Source organism: Periplaneta americana, chromosome 7, assembly GCF_040183065.1.
Source record: "Periplaneta americana isolate PAMFEO1 chromosome 7, P.americana_PAMFEO1_priV1, whole genome shotgun sequence".
NCBI lineage: Eukaryota > Metazoa > Arthropoda > Insecta > Blattodea > Blattidae > Periplaneta > Periplaneta americana.
Genome location: NC_091123.1, coordinates 158,797,829 through 158,818,118, shown reverse-complemented (window position 1 = coordinate 158,818,118; position 20,290 = coordinate 158,797,829). Strand labels below are relative to the sequence as shown.

General features: G+C 32.0%; 1 protein-coding gene across 3 annotated transcripts in view; it reads right to left on the bottom strand.

Annotated features, from left to right (window-relative positions):
• The window catches only part of LOC138703637 (acetylcholinesterase-like), a 2,088,928-nt gene that overhangs the window by 17,265 nt on the left and 2,051,373 nt on the right, over positions 1 to 20,290 (bottom strand). For 2 of the 3 annotated variants that reach the window (XM_069831692.1, XM_069831693.1), the window contains one exon: positions 17,607 to 20,286. In XM_069831692.1, the coding sequence (XP_069687793.1) occupies positions 20,138 to 20,286 (149 nt within the window). In that variant the 3' untranslated portion in view covers positions 17,607 to 20,137. Of the gene's footprint in view, positions 1 to 313; positions 349 to 17,606; positions 20,287 to 20,290 lie in introns of those variants that run through there. The other variant, XM_069831694.1, reaches the window with a different exon arrangement.

Sequence of the window (20,290 nt, the reverse complement as noted above, 5' to 3'; positions counted from 1 at the left end):
ATCTCTTTCATCTAGCTTTGATGGTTTTGGAGATATTGTAATTTTAATCAATTTAATTAATTGATATATATAAATGGTTCCACACGTCGAAAATTAAAGAAAATCACGTTGAAAAAAATTCCTGCCATTTATTTCATCTTAATAAGGAAACGTGTCACATAATTTTATTCTGGTGTCCTTGGTCTTTGAGAATCGCATTTTTGTCACATTTTTGCCTAAATTTCACCTATGCCTTCCCTTAATTTAAGAAACTTAATAGCTAAAAATAACCTTTATAATCAAGTAAATATTTAATAAATATACATATACTTACCGATTCCTGAAATGGAACAGTTCTCCAATCTCTACCTGCAACAAAAGACAAACTGTATTTGTATTAACTGAGATACTCTGCAGGAATCAAAAGTGTGAACAAAGGAAAGGTAATGTTGATACAAATGGTAAAAGTATTTTATAACCTGATTTTGAACTCTAGCAATTAGCGCCAATCTATTGTATTATATAATGATAACCTGGCGGACCCTCTATATATGGTGATGATGCAATTATTTCCGGAGGATGCATGGTAATTAAGTGATAAATCGTCATCAATAATTTGATTTGTATCCCAGTTAACAATTTTCATATTTCCACTTTGATCAACGCAGTTCAAACAAATTAAAATTAAATTTTGTGTATATATGAGTTAGGTATTTAGTATTTATTACCACATAAAATACAAAATAAATACATATAGTGGACGTAGCGCATACCCATTTCAGCAAGCTCGTGTTCGCAAGAACGGTTCCTATAAATAACTACTTTGTACTAAATGGAAGGTAACAAAGATTCAATAAAACCGATACAATTATTACAAAACTAAGATAATTACGAACAGAAAAGTAGAATAAAAGTTGGAATGAATAAATAGCATATTGAATTTAAGAAAAAGAAAAAAAGAACATGAATACTAAATAATTTCCATAATTTTGCTCGTTTCATAAACAAACATACTCGCGTCTTAATTACTACCATTATAGGCTCGTTGCATAATGTACTATTAAGAATGTATATTTATATATTTGTTCAATTGGGATAAAATTGAAATCGGAATAAATAAAATTTGGTGGATAATCAATTGAATTATATAAGCAAATTTTAATTATCCGCTTTTGAAGCAATATAAGACGAGAAAGTGTAAATTTTATTGCTCCTCCCCATATGATTATACAATACTGGATGATAGATTGAACCAAACCTAAATGAACTAATCGCAGAATATTTGTAGGAATGTAAAAGCGAAGAATTACAAATTTATAAATTGTTTTACGAAGTCTGTTACATGAAGAAGAAATATGTTTATCCCACCTTAAATGCTAATCAATAATAATTCCTAAGTACTTCATTTGAGCAGATTCCTTCATAATAGAACATTTGCAATCACCATTAATTGAACAACCAGCATTGAGAATTATTACATTCAATTTACTACAAGATTTTAATTACTGTAAATCACTTGCGTTTAAGGAAAATGGGATAAAAATAGTTTTGGAAACATTTAGTGAAAGAAAATTGCTATCACTTCATTTTTGATAACTAAACTAATTAAATACACAGAGTAATTATGAAATACGTGATATTTTTCTAGGAATTCAGCATATAAATTGAAACAAAGCGAGAATTATATAAGGTGTTAAATAAAATATGGAAAACCTTTGGGAAATAGAGCACTTCTAAAAACAAGCAAACACGTTCATCTTTACATAACATAACATAACATAACATAACATAACATAACATAACATAACATAACATAACATAACATAACATAACATAACATAAATAGCATAGCATAGCATAACATAACATAATATAACATAACATAGCATAACATAACATAACATAACATAACATAACATAACATAACATAACATAACATAACATAACATAACATAATATAACATAGCATAACATAACGTAACATAACATAACATAACATAGCATAACATAACATAGCATAATATAACATAACATACCATAACATAGCATAGCATAACATAACATAACATAGCATAACATAACATAGCATAGCATAGCATAACATAACATAGCATAACATAACATAACATAACATAACATAACATAACATAACATAACATAACATAACATAACATAACATAACATGACATAACATAACATAACATAACATAACATAACATAACATAATGCAATGTAATGAAGACATTATATAAAAGGAATTGTGTATTCAAGACCTATTGAAAATATTGAAATTCTTCGTCTGTCTGTTGAAGAAGAATGTCAGCAGACACAACAGACCCTAGAATATGGGAAAGAAGAAGACAGTCATGATGTGGCGGTTAGAAGTCTGTATTAGAACTGAGAGTGGCTATTTTGAGCATATGTGTAGAATTATGCATGGGCTTTGTAAACGAAAATGTAAAAATAAAACTGTAATAAGCAAACTTGTTATCAGATAAAACACCTGTAATTTAAAAACATAACGAAGTTGACCATACATGAACATTTTTGCTTGTTTCTAGCTCCTCTAACCATTCCACAAAGATTTCCAACTTATTACTTAACAACCTACATATGGCATACTTTATAAAGCTCTCTAAATTTTCTTTTTGCTTCTCATTTTATAGTTTGGTTTCCGTTACTTGTCAATCAATTTTATACCACATTTAGTGCCCTTATCTGGAGTTGTAAGTGGATCATAATCAACTACAATAAATTTCTTACTTTTATTACTGAAAATGAAAATATTAAGATACTGTAAGTAAATAATTTTAAAGCCCATATCTGAATCGAATCGTAATGTAAGAATACCTGAGTGTACAAACAAAATTACAAGTCGGTTTATTAGTACTCGTATATGTGCAAGAGAATTATACCGTTAATGATGAATCAGACCAATTATTACTATTAAAATGTATTACACTGCTCCATCGATATAGGAGAAAGTCAATGTTTACCTACATAGACGACCCAATTCAAAAGGAAAACAGCTCAAAGTTGTAATTTTTTAGAAAACTACATTTTAAAGATTTATGTTGCTGTGAAAAATCAAAGGATCGTTGAAATTACTCCAAATTCTGTTAATGATGTTTTATATATAACATAACATCATGGAAGTCAAGGAATATTATGGAGAGCAAAAATATCGATCTTACGGGAATAGATATTTAAGAGTAGTTAATTAAAAAAAGAGTGAATCTGATACAACGTTAATAAAAATAACTTTTGCACGATTGTATTTCTTTTTGTTATATTTACAGCTATTGTTGTTAGGCCTTGAAAGTCATAATTCCCATACAGAAACTTGTACTAGGGAAATCATTCTTCATAACAGACAACTATACTGAAATAGACCCATTAGTGCACTTATTGTTACTTAGCTACCATTTACAGTGGAGTTTTGCGAAGGCTTTGAAATAATATTGCTCTAAATTTTCAATGCAAAATATATTGTATTTGCAATTTTAAAAATATGATCGTGAAAAAAAATGTTGAACAATACACGTTTGTGAAGTGCATTACAAAATGTCGAAAAGTGAACAACTAGCTCTGCTTTCTTTCAAATTTTTCCTCGATTTTGTAAAAAGCACTTCCCAACCTTGTATCATAACATACTATTACTTCCTAGAATACATCTATAAAGTACAATAGATAGATAGATAGATAGATAGATAGATAGATAGATAGATAGATAGATAGATAGATAGATAGATAGATAGATAGATAGATAGATACATAGATAGATAGGTAGGTAGGTAGGAAGATAGGATAGATAGATAGATAGATAGATAGATAGATAGATAGATAGATAGATAGATAGATAGATAGATAGATAGATAGATAGATAGATAGATAGATAGATAGATAGATAGATAGATAGATAGATAGATAGATAGATAGATACATAGATAGATAACTAGATAGATAGATAGATAGATAGATACATAGATAGATAGATAGGATAGATTAGATAGATAGATAGATAGATAGATAGATAGACAGACAGACAGACAGACAGACAGACAGACAGACAGGTAGATAGGTAGATAGGATAGATTAGATTAGATAGATAGATAGATAGATAGATAGATAGATAGATAGATAGATAGATAGATAGATAGATAGATAGATAGATAGATAAAAATAGATAGATAGATAGATTAGATAGATTAGATTAGATTAGGATAGATAGATAGATAGATAGATAGATAGATAGATAGATAGATAGATACATAGATAGATAACTAGATAGATAGATAGATAGATACATAGATAGATAGATAGGTAGATAGGATAGATTAGATAGATAGATAGATAGATAGATAGACAGACAGACAGACAGACAGACAGACAGACAGACAGACAGGTAGATAGGATAGATTAGATTAGATAGATAGATAGATAGATAGATAGATAGGTAGGTAGGTAGGTAGGTAGGTAGGTAGGTAGGTAGGTAGGTAGGTAGGTAGGTAGGTAGGTAGGTAGGTAGATAGATAGATAGATAGATAGATAGATAGATAGATAGATAGATAGATAGATAGATAGATAGATAGATAGATAGATAGATAGATAGATAGATAGATAGATAGATAGATAGATAGATAGATAGATAGATAAGATAGATAGATAGATAGATAGATAGATAGATAGATAGATAGATAGATAGATAGATAGATAGATAGATAGATAGATAGATAGATAGATAGATAGATAGATAGATAGATAGATAGATAGATAGATAGATAGATATATAGATAGATAGATAAAGTAAATAAATAAATAAATAAACAAGTAAATACATAAATAAGTAAATAAATACATATATAAATAGATAAATATATATGAATTAATAAATGAATGACTGTTACCTTAAACTCTCTAGCAATATCCTTAATATTTGCGCCGTTTTCAAGGGGTTAAATAATATCTACTTTGTCAGAAATACTCAGACGTGAACGTGCCTTACTGGTGTACGGGGGCTTGGATTCTGGTCACAAGAACAGACTACGTTGTACTGTTTTGGTGCTTTCTTTAGACTCAAACAGTTCTACTAAATCGATGGAGCAGTGTATTAAGTAAGTGTTTCTTAGTTTAATTGCGCTGTTACGCACTAATTCTGGCGGCAGCAACCGCAGCTCTCGCCGAGAACCCGTGCGCAGGTACATCGGTAAACCAAACCAATAACAACTCTGTATTATGAGATGTGAGCTTATATTTGACAAATAAGATGCATAAAAAATAAATAAGAATTTGTCTTACCTTTTAAATGATATGTATATGGCCTAGTAGTTTCTGTTCAGTAGAATCATTCACAAAGCACTGGCCCCAGTGTCTGTTAATGGAAATAGTCTTTGACATTGACTTAAAGTTGATATACAAACTAAACACAAGTTCAGTTCAGAAGCACTTGTTTTAATTTATTTAACTAATCGATATCCGTTGTTATCACTGAAACTTTGAAGTCTAGAGTGCATCTATATAACCAGAACTGTTAATCAGCTTCCTCACACGTGTCTTCTTTACAGTTCTGTTGCAACGACAATTTATTGTTTCACACTTAAACCAATCCGCATGTTTTATTTTTGTCCCTTCACTTTTTTACACATGTAGATACAAATTTCCATATTCATTTCAATCACATTTATATTTTACTCGTTTCCAATGAGTGGTTATAGAACGTTATCTAATTACGTCATACAACAAATACTTAATTTGTGAAAAAGCTGCATCAAGTCCAAAGACTACAGTATGTTTGCAGCGTGGTTTTATTTACTAAACCGTTTCCTCATGAGATATGTGTACTCTATTGTCTGTTAAAATCACTTTAATTATTATGTTTAAAAAGATTATTTTATTTTACAGTTCAATTTCTGATATCTGAGAAAAAATCTACTTATTTGATTTTTAAAATTGTTAGTAGTAAATAAAAAACAGTGCATACCTAATTTGTGATATTTAAATTGACCGCCAAATGCATCTTACCTTTTATTTGTCTGTAAAATCTTATATATTTAAAATCTGACCTACTCTGTAGATTATAACTGACGAAAAAACGTAGGCCTTAAATACTTTTTTTTTTTTTTTTGCACCGTCGTAAAGATATGTTTCCGTTAATTTACGATTTACTTCGATATTGTTGCAATTTCAATAAGAGATATGTTTGAAGGTTTTAGAGGGATATTTTATATAGAATATACTTAAAATATTAGTTATTAAAGGGTGCAGGATTCGAAAATTTATTTACTACTTCTTACGTGTAAATACTTCAAGAGGCAAAGATTTCGAAATAGCCTAATTTGTAAAATTAGTTTTAAAAGCAAAGCTTAAATATTATACCGTTCAGAAAATTATTTTCATCAACAATGGTTGCTAAGTAGTAACCTTGCTCTATATCAAAGTTATTAGGCACTAACTATTTATTGTTTTGGAGATATTCGTTTGAATAATTACCAACTAATCATAATAAGGCAATATAGGAAAAGAGAGTTTCTAGTACTTTCAAAATGTATAGTTCCTTTCAGATATGCATGTGAGTTGGGGGTATCTCATTTCTGAGATGATATATATATTCATAACGCATTTTACTTTGTGACTAGGGTAATAACAGGAAATATATCATTTCAGTGTTGATTTCAAGATTATATTCTTAAGTTGTATCGATTTCATATAAGTAATATTACTGAATTCTCGAAATATGCACTGGTATTCGTTTGAACATTTATCAACACACGTTTCAATATGACAGGTCTACAGTACTTCAATATTCGAACATCCATTCGATCTCGTCTTCCATAATTTTATATCGTTTCCAAAACAATTCTGAAATTTAAGTAAACAGCATTCATTAATTGTGTTTTCAAGATAATGAGTTATCTGCACGAAAATAATCAGGAAAAAACGCTGATTTATTGGATTGTTGTACGACTTCCAGTCTCGAAGATTCGCGTTTGAACCTGCTGAATCCGAAGAAAAAAAATGAAGTACTGTATTCATATTCTGTGCTGTCGATTAGATTTCTATTACAGAGGTGATCAAATTATTAGATTAAAGTAATTCATGTGCAACAAAGCTGTATTTATCGGCAGAAATAATTAACAAAAATGTTTTCTGCACAGAAATAATGAACAGAAAATTGAGTCTGGAAGTTATTAATATTTTATGAACATTTCCTTATTCTTCATTAACATATTGATTTTGTCAAGGGTGCTGAAAACCAAAGTTTTGACACTTTCTTTGAATATCACCATCATTTAGCCAGATATCAAACAGTGCTTCAGTGAGTCCATGTTTTGTTGTAAGCTTCTTTTTGTTCAGTTTCTTCTTCAGGACAGATCACAGATTTTCAATTTGGTTCATGTCCGGTCTTTTTGCAGACCATGGGAGAACAGACTATTGAAAATCTTCTGCAGTATATAATTAAAAGACCAATAGTACCAACAATCAGATAAAATATATCCAATCGTTAGAAAAATATACCAGAAAATGTAAACAATCATATTTACAACAATACAGACTCTGTGAATTATGTTGATAGTTGATATGTCGCATTATATTATGCTTCAACGGAAAACATTTTAGTCTAATAATTTGGTCACCCCTGTATATACTTTCCTCTCTTCTCTTATAAGTTTCTCCATTATTTACTTTTATTCACATTACTGATATGTAAAACAAAATAAAGCTACTGCACCGTGTCTTATCAATTGTAGTTAATAACATTGACATCCTGATTGGCGCTAGTGTACAAAATGCAGACAAGGCACTGGAAGGAGAGAAAATAGAAAGAGAAAGAGTAAAATAAATTACCTACATGGTCTAAATATTTAATATAAATTCAATATTCTTAATATTATTCTTTCATAAATGAAGGCAAAACTGGTGTAAGTATTCAAATACGTATTTACCAGAATAGATATTCACATATTTAACGTATTAAAATATGAGAGAAAAATTATTTATGTTATATCAGTTTTAAAACAATCGAAATTTTTTCTCTTTATACGAAGGCAGGACCTGAAGGTTAACACCACAATCTGAGACTTATTGTGACTTAGGATCCGAACTGGCTCTTTCATTGTAGATGTCGTTGCTCGCGGTGCCATCTGTCTATTCAGCTATGTAGACTTAAGCCCGTTACACATTTCAGCGAGAAACATGTAATATGTTTGTCGAGCTATGGAAAATGCTTTCCTTTAGCACGGAGCAACGTTCGAAATGAGCCATAGCTTACATTGGTCGGCTAGCTAATTTTTGAAAACATAGCTACGTATTTCCCGCTTCCATCGGTAACATAACCTAAAATTGTAGCCTATAAAATGTATATTACATAAATGAAATTGACCAATTAATAGAAAGTGAGATGTTCAAATTTATGTAACTTTATTTCTATCAGCGCATATCAAACTCAAAGATTTTGTATAGTATTATATACAAAGTCTTTGATCAAACTGCTTTCCTTATGATATAATAAAACTCGTATTTTAATTATCTATACAAAGATGCCTTCACAGTGTAGCAACATATTTCTCGCTGTAGTGTGAAGACGTTAGACTAAGCTAAGCCCTGTCCAGCTCTCGCTGTAGTATGTAAGCGGTCTTAGGGTCTGATGAAGTCCCACTAGAGTGACCTTTCACCACCCAGAGCGTACTATCCTCTACAGATTGATACTATTCGTACGTCGGTCACAATAACTACATCACGTCTAACCGTTATAGGTGGATACTAATGAAATGATAATGATGATGATGATGATGATGATGAATACTGAAATTGATAGCGACGATGAAATGGAGGGAAACATAAAAATCCCGAAAAAAAATAGTACTTTCTCTACAATAACTTAATTCATCTTCTGAAGAGAGAATTGTAACGGACATTTCTATTTAAATTTGACTATTCTTTAAGGGGCGAAATAGGTAAATTTGATATTTTTATGGGCAATTTTAATTTTTTTGTATATGGAAATGTCATTGCTGCAAAAACTTAAGTTCGAGTAAAAAGACAATTGGGACTCAAATTAAAAAAAAACAGGATACTAATTTAATAAAATGGATATATCACAGCCATTTTACAAAATAAATTGAAAATTTCTATGAACTTTTACTCTGAAAAGCACGTTCTTCATAATATCTGTAGCAAAATTTTGATACTGGCTTTAAAAATCTTAAGATAATCAATAATAGGCCTACTTTAAGAAGTTTCCTAATAGCCTAAAGAAAATGCGTACCACATATTCATTGATTTAATAGTTTCGAAGATTTATAACTTTCTGTATGGGATAAAGCAAAAAATTAAGGTTAAGTTAAATTTCAAATCAAAATTTAGTGTAATTTATAAACTCTGTGCACAAGAGCTTTAAAAATAGCGTCACAGCGACAGACAGGGCCAATAATAATAATAATAATAATAATAATAATAATAATAATAATAATAATAATAATAATAATAATACTTTATTGCTAAAATAAATAGACATACTGTTTTTTTATATAATAATCATTATACCATCCTCAGAAAGAATAAATGAGCGTTAAATTTTATGTAATGTGTTTTTCACATATCAAACAGTATTAAAAAAAATTAAAATTCTACTGGTTTTTCACCACATTTAACCACCTTCTCCCCTTAAAGAAGTAGAAATAAATTGTGATGATATGTTTCGTGGGGGAAAGGAACAGTCAGAGAGAAGAATTTAAGACAAATAGAGAAAATGTAACTCAAAACGATATAAATAAACATATGCATGTTTCTGCGAAACGAAATAAAAGAATGATATAGAAAACAACTTAAATTCAGTTTCTCCATATTAGAATGAATGATATAGAAAAGAACTTAAATTCAGTTTCTCCATATTAGATTACGATGATCTTTCATAAATCTGATATTGGTGACACACCTTACAAACCGGAGAGCGTTTACTAATAACTATATTCTAATAAAATAAACAGGAAACTAAGCAATAACCTTTTTTTTTCCTGTTGTACGCAGGAGGGACCCGAAGGCTTACACTGCAGCCTGAGGCTTATTGTGCTTACCACTCCTATTCTGTGAATGATTATGTAACCAAACGGCCGCGCTCTTGTACAAGTACAGCACGCCTCACCGTGAACTTAACCCGGGTTATTGTATGGATGATGATGATGATGTTGATGATGATAATGATGATGATATGTGAATTAATGATGGCAAAATGAGTCTGAGGTCCAAAGCCGAAAGTTACCCAGCAATTCTGCTTCAATTGGTTGAGAGAAAACCTCGGAAAAAACCTAACCAGGTAACTTGTCCCAACCAGGATTCGAGCCCGGACCCGCTCGTTTCACAGTTAGACACGTTGACCATTACTCCACAACTGTGGACAAGCAGTAATCTTTAGTTATGTTCTCGCATGTTTACTTCAATATTTGAGTACAAATAAGAGATAAAAATAGAAGTGAAACAATGACGAATTGATGACGTGTAAATTCAATTTTTTTTAGACTGTCGCATATAGCTGAGTGTGTTAATGTATATTCCATACCAAAGCGTGAAGATGATGGTTTGAAGAAATCTTACTTAATTTTCAAATGAAGTAGTTTGAATTAATAAAAATATGTTTATACAGAATTCTGATTTGTTTTTTGTGTCCCACCTTAGTGATAATTGTTTTAAAACCGATATGAAACCGGAGTAGTTGAGGTTGATAGATTAATTATATCTTCATAAACGTTTAAAAAAGGCATCGTTATTGGCGCTTCAGAAAGAGGGTTCTCTATTGGGAAATAGAATAAACTCTAATGCTATAGAGTCTTGTGAGAATTTTAATTTTATTGGAAGACATTTGGATAATTACTACCAATCTCTAGCAGTGCGATCCGTAAGAAACCTTAGCCTCCGTATTGATGTTAGTCCATTCTATTCTACCCAGAGCCTTACAGGATCAAACTCTCACACCCAAGACACGAAGATCTGTTCCTACGTCAATAAGTCATCAGATCCTAATTTAATTCATTCTCCTCTGTTCTAATATTTAGATAGCTATCGATATTGAAATAAACTTAACGATTCATTTGTTTTATATTTACTCAAACATGGACACAATATTTAGATAGCTACCTATATTGAAACACACTTAAAGATTAATTTGTCTTATATTTACTCAAACATGGACATGTTTTTAGTCCAATAAGGAATAGTTTAAAACTATGATAGAATTTCCAGATTTGGGAATGTATTGAACAAATATTATAATTAATAAATTAACATTTTAAGATATGTTTATATTATTATGACAAATTTACGAGTATATATGCCCATATTTTGCACTTAAGACATCCAGGTGCTCCTCCGTCACCAAAGAATATGAGCCTTGGTTTGTCTATAGTTTTCTGTTTTGAAACAATGGGCTCTAATGTATATACAGAGTAATGTCATTAATTTCAGGGATTATTCTATGAGATATTTCAAACAAAACATTTAATACAATTTTGCTCGTTTTTACTTCCTTAGCGTATTTTGGGAAAGCTATTCAATTAATTCCCGATACGCTGAGTCAATTTAGGGGAGCAGTGTATTATGATAATAAATGATTGAAGGAATTTTAGTTTTGTCCTTTAAATATGCAGAAATTTGATACCAACAAATGTACGTTTTCGTTCTGCAAATAATTTTTAAAACTTGATGCACTGTGACAACCCTTTAAAGATTATTGCCTGCTGGAGAGATGGAGCTCGCATAATGCGAGATATGAATGAGAGAATGAGAAATGTAAACATAACCACACTTCTTGCTTTTACGGGAAATTTTATTTCTTGTATGTAAGTTTATCGGTTACTATGTACTATGACAACCCTTTAAAGATTATTGCCTGCTGGAGAGATGCAGCTCGCGTAATGCGAGATATGGATGAGAGAACGAGAAATGTAAACATAACCACACTTATTGCTTTTACGGGAAATTTTATTTCTTGTATGTAAGTTTATCGGTTACTACGTAAAAAAATTAAAGTACGACAAACCGAGATTTTTAATCACTAATTAGATTTGTATAACGTAAAATAAGTTTCTCTTATTGTCTGTAGTAACCGAATATTTAATTAAAATTAAACGAAAGAGTTTAAAAATAACATTTTTAATTTAGTTCGTTTAACGTAAAATAACATATCGTATTTTTATCTTTTCCTTTAGAGTTTTAAATGTTTTAAAATTCTGTTTTCATAAAGTGACATAAACATCATTATTGTTAACGTTCTCTGGAATATTGAATTGGAATGAGAGAGTAGAAATATTTCTTAATCTTTTCAATTTAGTTTCAAACAAGTGTATCTTATTGTCTGCGTTTTCTGAATATTTGATTAAAATTAGGCTGTATTTTGAATTTTCCAGATGTCATTTAACGTTAAATGAGCAGTGTCAACAATGAGAAGAATCAAATTATGGTCCAACTGTTTCTTATTATTTACATGTGTTTAATTTACAAACTATTGAAATTATTGGGTTATTAGTGGGTGCTAGAGACACGATTACAAAAAAATATATATTAATTTCTGCAAAGAGTTCAATCTTGAATCCTCTTTGGCCAATACTGTTTCTTTGATAGCTCTAAAATATTCAATCTATCTTCTGAGAAATCACATATATAAAGTAAATTAATAACACAATAATAATTATTATATTTCTCAATGAAAACATTTTCATAAAATTGTACGCATTTACTAATACTTGTATATTTGGTATACTTTGTCCTTCAGGGTAATCGCTATTTTAGGGGAAGTTTGTTTACATTCTCCGTTCTCTAAAACACATTGAACAGAAAAATTAAACGGTATATCAATCTGTATTTTTTTTTTCTTACGAATTTAGAAACAATGTACATGGCAATGATCTTCCACTTCCCTGTACATAAAAAAAAGCCAAGTGAAGTTCTTCAGAGCAACAGAGCTTTATGTGCACGTCCTACTGATTACACAGCGTTGCACGATCTCGTAATTCATATATTTTAAAATGTACATATTTCTGGAAAACTATTGAAGACACAGCAAAATGGTATTCGAGTTTTTTGTTGCTCTTTACAACATCCGCCAGAATTAATGACATTACTTATGGTCCACACTGTATACTAGAAAACATTGCTAACATAATTTCAATTAAATTTGTTTATTCTCCGATATGAGAGCAATATATAAACGGCATGGGTTTATGAAGTTAATGTATATATATGTATGTGTATATATATATATATATATATATATATATATATATATATATATATATACACACACACAGCGTTCACCTACGGTTGGGGCCAAGAAAGAGTCATGTGCTGATACGTCGCTTTGTGCGCGCCGTTGTTGAGACACGTCGACAATCAAGGTCGACAAATTATCAGTTGTGAGCCAGCTGTTGCAGTGTTTTTACATACAGGGCAGTTTCTTAACACAATTGCTTAAATATTCAGCGTGTGTGTAAAATTTGTGAACAATACAAAACGCAAAATTCATACTTGAACAGAGAGTTTTTTTTATGTATGATGCATATGTGAAAACAGAGTCATGTAGAGAGGTGCGTAGGCAATTTGAAGTGAAATATCCGGGTACTCCAATTCCGGGTAGAGAAACTGTTAGACGTCTTGTTAACAAATTAAGGACAACAGGGTCGCTAAACGCTACAATTCCTATGCGGAAATGAATATTATTGACGGAAGAAAAAAATGGATGAAGTCAGATGAATTGAAGGCGAATATAACAAGAGAGATTAGGAAAATTTCCGAAGAATAGCTTATTCATGCGAATGATAATTTTATTAAAAGATGCCAGAAATGTGTGGATTCAGATAACATCACTTCCAACATCGCTTACAACAAGATTAGTACTACGTAGAAAAATTCTCGTGTGCATGCTATTAGTATAGAAAGCGGAAGCTTACGGATAGACGATTCCCGCAAGCGACACCGCAGGCAGGCCGCTTTCCTGGCCCCACCCGTAGGCGAACGCTCTGTGTATATATGTATATATGTATGTATATATATATAAAATAATGATAATAAACTAAAAATAATATTTAGCATGGAAAATAAGGATCTTTTATAATGACACAGATTTACTGTGTGTATTCCGAAAGATTTCAATAATACCGATCTCCATCTTACATACTTACTGCCCCCAAACATTTTTTCGTCATCAAACCGTATTTATTGGTATGTGAATAATTGTTATTGATAACAGTAGAACTTGATGTTTAAAAACATCTCACATGAATGATCACAGAAACTTCCAATTAAATACATACACATTAATTCTATTAGGGAACAGTCTAGAAAATTATAGTGACACTTACGGAAGAATAATAATATAAAGCTATTGTTATTATCATTATATTATTTTGGGATATGTTGGCTATTGTAAAATTCATACAAAGTTACAGTTAAGCGTATTTCTGACATTTATAACAACACTTTCGGGTAGTCTGTTTGTTAATAAATCAAAGACTCAATATTAACAACACTGTTTTCTTTATCATAAAATCCTTCATACTAGGTTAAAGAAATGTTGGAAAAGCATCTATAGGTACTCTTACAAAATACAGATATTGGTAGTTATAGTCACGTCGCTGTTATTTCCGGCGTGGCTCCGCCTCTTTGCTTTCGTCCTAGTAAGAGTAGGTTCTATAAAGAGTAGGTACATATAATCGTTCGCCATTTTAGTTCTTTCATTGCCAGTTGCGGTTAGCAGACGACGCTACATTCCGCACCGTTAAACATTATCACCTCATAGCACCTATGATAATCGCATTGTAAATTTTAGGTTTCACAGATAAATATCTAAGGAAAGCATAGAAAAAATTCGAAATGAAAATGTTTTTTGGGCAGGGAGAAAAAATTACTAACTTCGAAGTGTCATGTTCAAAATAGACATTGACACCTTCAAAAGTTTTTCTATTTTTAACTTTAGATGGGAGTCAAAGCGAGAGAAATGTTTAGAAAGAATTACTTTTAAAAGTGATTCCTATTCGAAATCTGTACCGTACTAGTTTCCCAGTTATTGGGAGTAACATATGCGCGGACCTCAGTTTGCAGAGTAACAACTTAGGTCTGTTAGAACTGTGGATAGAAAGGCCGGCCCTTCGGCGGGGCAAGTGGGGCGGTCACCCCAGGCCCCGCGCTTTGTGGGACTCGCTGCCGGAAAAAATTCAATCTGTCGATTACGTTCTTGTTATAATATTTAATGTGAAAACTTATAAATAAATAGCTAAGTGAATGTTGAGATAGCTTTTGTATACCTAATGAAATCAATTGTTGACTATAACGTTAATGTGTGTGGATCAAATGTCGCACTGTTTGTTGAAGGTTTAATTACCGGAGTATCCAGCTGCATTGGCTCTAAGTCGATTGTTACCCTTGATTCTATTATTATTATTATTATTATTATTATTATTATTATTATTATTATTATTATTATTATTATTATTATTATTATTATTTTAAACAAATACACCTAAAAGAGCGCGGAATTAAAATTTGTACTGTTGTAAATTCTCGTCTGCTTTCTGCAAACGGCAAGGAAAGAACGAAAATGGCGGACGATTATACCCGGTATCTATAGAGCATTAGGAAGTCCATAACGAAATCAACAGCGAATGACAAGACGCACATGTTTAAATGTAGCCGACTTGCAACGTGATTGGCTGCCGGAAATAAGAGCGACGGGACTATAGCTTATTTCTAAAATAGATCATTATTAGAGAGTATCGCGCCCGTGTCATATCTTGATTTGATATGATGTTCTGGCAATTTTTTTCTATAGAATCAGGTTTGAGTTTCCTAGAAATGAATTGTGGAAGGAATTACAAAGGTTGTCCTTCACCAATGAGAACAAGTAAGCGAATAATGACTAGTAGCTTGATAGAGACGGTGCAGTAGCAATTCTTGTCCCTCTTGAGTCTTTACTTTCCAAGAAATGAAGCAATAACTTAACAAACGAAGTTTCTGAATGTGTTGTAATATTTGAGAGAAAACAGCAGGAACAGTTTTTATTAATATACAGACGACAATTCTACCTCTTTCCTACAAAGTATACTAAATGTTCGTAACATAATCACAACTTCTACTCTGTTATGAATTCAATTTCAATTAATGAATACTATTTTACTTAAATTCAGAAGCTTAATTTTACGTACATTACCCATCTCTGTATTTAGTTCTTCAGAGAATATAGTGTACCTCTCGATATACCATTGTATGGGATATGTAATTTTTAATTTTTTAGGATTACTTTAGGCTTTTGATTTTAATTTTAATATACCGAATGATTCAGGACATCTGTACCGACTCGTAGTGATGATAGGTCTTGCGTTGAGGACCATTTTTTTTTCAAACAACCCATTTTCTTCGACGTGTCGTTTAGGAGGTATGCACCCTTTAATGGCATAATCTCGTTACATTAATATTCCCATTATATCAATATATTATAGATTTATATTTTGCTTCCTATAACACAGTTCTAGAAAACTTCTATTAAATAAATTCTCATCATTTAACCAACTAGCTATTTCTACTTAAATATAATTTTTTACATGTTGCATTTAGACTGAATTGAATTACATTATCTCATAAATTAGTTACTACTTTTTCTTATAGGTTTTCTCACAATTTAAATAAAAATATACTAGTCGTTAAAACTCAACTGAAGTATATTGCTGGAGAATCTTTTAAGTGTATTGTAAATATTCATAATTATAATATGTATGTCACTATTGTATTGATTAAGGCTGGTTGATTGGAAGAGAAGGCCTTATGGCCTTAACTTAGCCAGTGAAAATAAAACATTCTATTCTTAACACCCCAGTTTAAAACGCATAGCTACGTTTGGCTTGAGTTGCAGTAAACATTTAAAAGGCATGATGGGGCCGATAAGCTAACAAATAACAATTAAAGTTTTATCATATACCGTCAATGCTTATCCATTTAACAAATCTATTGGTTTTACAATAATTTGTTACATTTATTTGATTTTCAACGTTTTCGGCTTTATTAAGCCATCTTCAGAAAAATTTACGCCCATATGCATGAGATTGGTACATATATATGCAATACAAATAAATAAACCAATTAATATAACACTCTATGGAAGCAATTTTACATATGGCAATATTAAAACAGTACTGTGTTAAAACTGGCTGTATGAGCCATGATTAAAGTTGTTAAAATTATTACATGCTAAATTAAAATTATGATACAATTGTAATTAAAACAGGTTGATATCTGTTTGAATTCCAGATTTGACAGAGACTTGGTGAAACATCTGTAGGGGAAAAAAAGAAAATGTCTGAAGTTATGATACCTAATATTCCAAATTATGATGAAGAATCCTGTACAAGACCAGAGCAAAGTGCATATATAGGTCAAATTGCTGTTATTGCCATAAGCTTGATAAGCCACAATAAATCTAGATACGGACTTCTCGATGAGAGAATATATGTACGCAAGCAACTTTGATCATGGCTCATACAGTCAGTTTTAACACAGTACTGTTTTAATATTGCCATATGTTCAATTGCTTCCATATAGTGTTATATTAATTGGTTTATTTATTTGTATTGCATATAAATGTACCAATCTCATGCATATGGGCGTAAATTTTTCTGAAGATGGCTTAATAAAGCCGAAAACGTTAAAAATCAAATAAATGTAACAAATTATTGTAAAAACAATAAATTTGTTAAATGGATAAGCATTGACGGTATATGATAAAATTTTAATTGAGTTGCGGTGTTAAACCTAGCCTCGCCCCTACTCAGACATCTATGTTTACTAACCCACAATGAAAGCTTTGAAGTTGACGATGCTGTAATTTGTTATAATCTCATCGACCTGCAATGTGACTCCGTGCCTGATCTGTCTTGTTGCTGACGTCATAACCTGTGCATATAGAGTGGGTTACCTGAGCAGTTGAACGGAGTAACTTATACCTTCAGGTCCTTGCCACTACTCATGGAGAATGCACCCCTATGAAGCGAAGAGACATGGGGTTCCAGCATAATAAACTGCACCTACGAAGAGCGGTGAATAGACAGAGGGGACCCGTTGCGTGGCCTGCGCGATCGCCCGACTTAACGCTCCTTGATTTTTTCTTTGGGGACATGTGAAGAGTATGGTGTACACCACTTCAGTTGACACCAGAGAGAACTATGAGAATACACGTTGCCTTTGTTCAACTTCACCATAAGCCCCACATGTTGGAGTGTGTTTGAGGTCAATGTTAGGTCGGTATCACAAGTGCAATGCGGTTCAGAGTGGACATTTTGAACGCGTGCTGTAAACTGTATGTAGAATTGTATGGAAGTAAATTAATTAATTAATTGTGTCATAACTAGACCTCGGATTTTAGGTAAAAACCTATTTTGTTCCTCATGATATATACAAAAGAAAAGTTGTATATATAAGAATTATGGAAATATATGGTCCTATACAACCTAAAAATACCTAATTTCACGTTAGAAACTATTTTTTACCTAATTTTACATTTCCCAATTTTTGAGACGATACGGCTTGAATATCCACAAGTGAATAAGCTGGTTTCCACAATTAAAAAGGTTTTTATTAAAGCAACTACGAGGATTCAGTTATTTCGAGAGCAACTTTCCAATGTGCCACTTCCACCAGAACCTATTCTTACCCAATGGGGAACATGGTTACAGGCCTTGGAATATTAAAGCAAGCATTTGGAGGACATTAAGAACTTTGTTTTGAAACTGGGGGAGGATGCAGTGAGCATTACTTCAGCTAAAATACTTCTGCAGGACCCAACAATTGCCCGGGATACTGCATTCATCAAATCACATTATGTATTTCTGGTCCCCATTATTAATGCTCTAGAGTCTTCACGCAAACCGGTCTACACGCAACTGGGATTGATAGAAGAGGTGACAGAAAAAATCAACTTAGTTCCTGGTTATGTTTGTGAAAAAGTTTCTGAAAACCTCAAATCAGTGCTTCAAAAAAAAAAAAACACCTGAACATGAATGTGCTGTTCCCTTGCATCTAATACCAACATTTAAATATGCTCTGGTGTCATCAGTTGATGCGGAACGCTCATTTTCGGCATATAAGATGGTGTTATCTGAGAAGCGATGCAGTTTCTCAATGGAAAACTTAGAAAAGGTGTTAGTTGTTTACTCTGGCTCTAATTATGGACATGTGCAATGAAATAATGTCAAATGATTCGGCTAATTTGTAATGGGAAATGAAATAATGTCATTTTTTGTTCACCTATTTTTGTAATTTTAGAACCTATTTTGATTTGTGATAGAACGTATTTTAGGTACCTAATTTAAGATTTTTAGGAGCTAAAAGTCCGAGGTCTAGTCATAACTTTATATCGCGTAACTTCTAAACTACGCGTCGGAGAAAATGGGTTGTATAACAAAAATGGTCTTCCATGCGAGATCTGCTACCCCCCAGAGTTTGGTGCAGAGATTCTAAATCACCCGTATAGCCACTGAGATATGTTGTAACGGTTATTTTTAATAAATGGAAGAAAATAATGGTTAATTCCATATTATGAGTATTTATCACTAGAAATAGGATGGATCACAAATCTTAAACAGTGATTGGCGAAAGATGATGTTTAATATCACATATTAAGAAATACGATTGCCCTATGTTCATACTGTGTCTGTAAGAATAAAAAAATCATTTAACTCCATCGCGCATTTCCTAATCCACCGGCCTGAACAAGCTCTAGGTTTATATGTAAGTACTTTAGCCTCTAGAAGCGGAAAAGTAAAAGGGACGGTGGTAGAAATTTTCAAGAATTATTGTAACTCACTTGATCTTCCTGCCTAAGACTTAGTTTAATTCAGAAATATCATCGCGATGGGGATTCAGATAGAGAATTTAACTTTTATAAGTGACGATCGAAAGGTAAACCAATATGTATAGAAAAAAATACATCATAGGGGTCACGCACTAGTTATCCTCTAAGAGAGATAATACGTGGTGTTCCTGACGGCGACTCCCTCCTCTTCGAGTGGATTCATTTCTTCTCGTAGGACCGTTCGGCAACCTGATGAATGACTTCCTCCGCAGAAGTCGTCGACAACGATGGTGCACGTTAGCTGGTGTTAGTGCGCGACCTGGACAGTCTGTACTACACCCATCCGCGGTGACCCAGCAGGAGGACGAGACACGAGGCCACGGACGTGATGAGGACGCTCGTCACAGTCCGAGGTACGGGGATCAGGTCCCCGCTCGCTCCCGAAGTGCTGGGACAGTTCTCCGGCTGCGCTGGAATGTTCGCTGC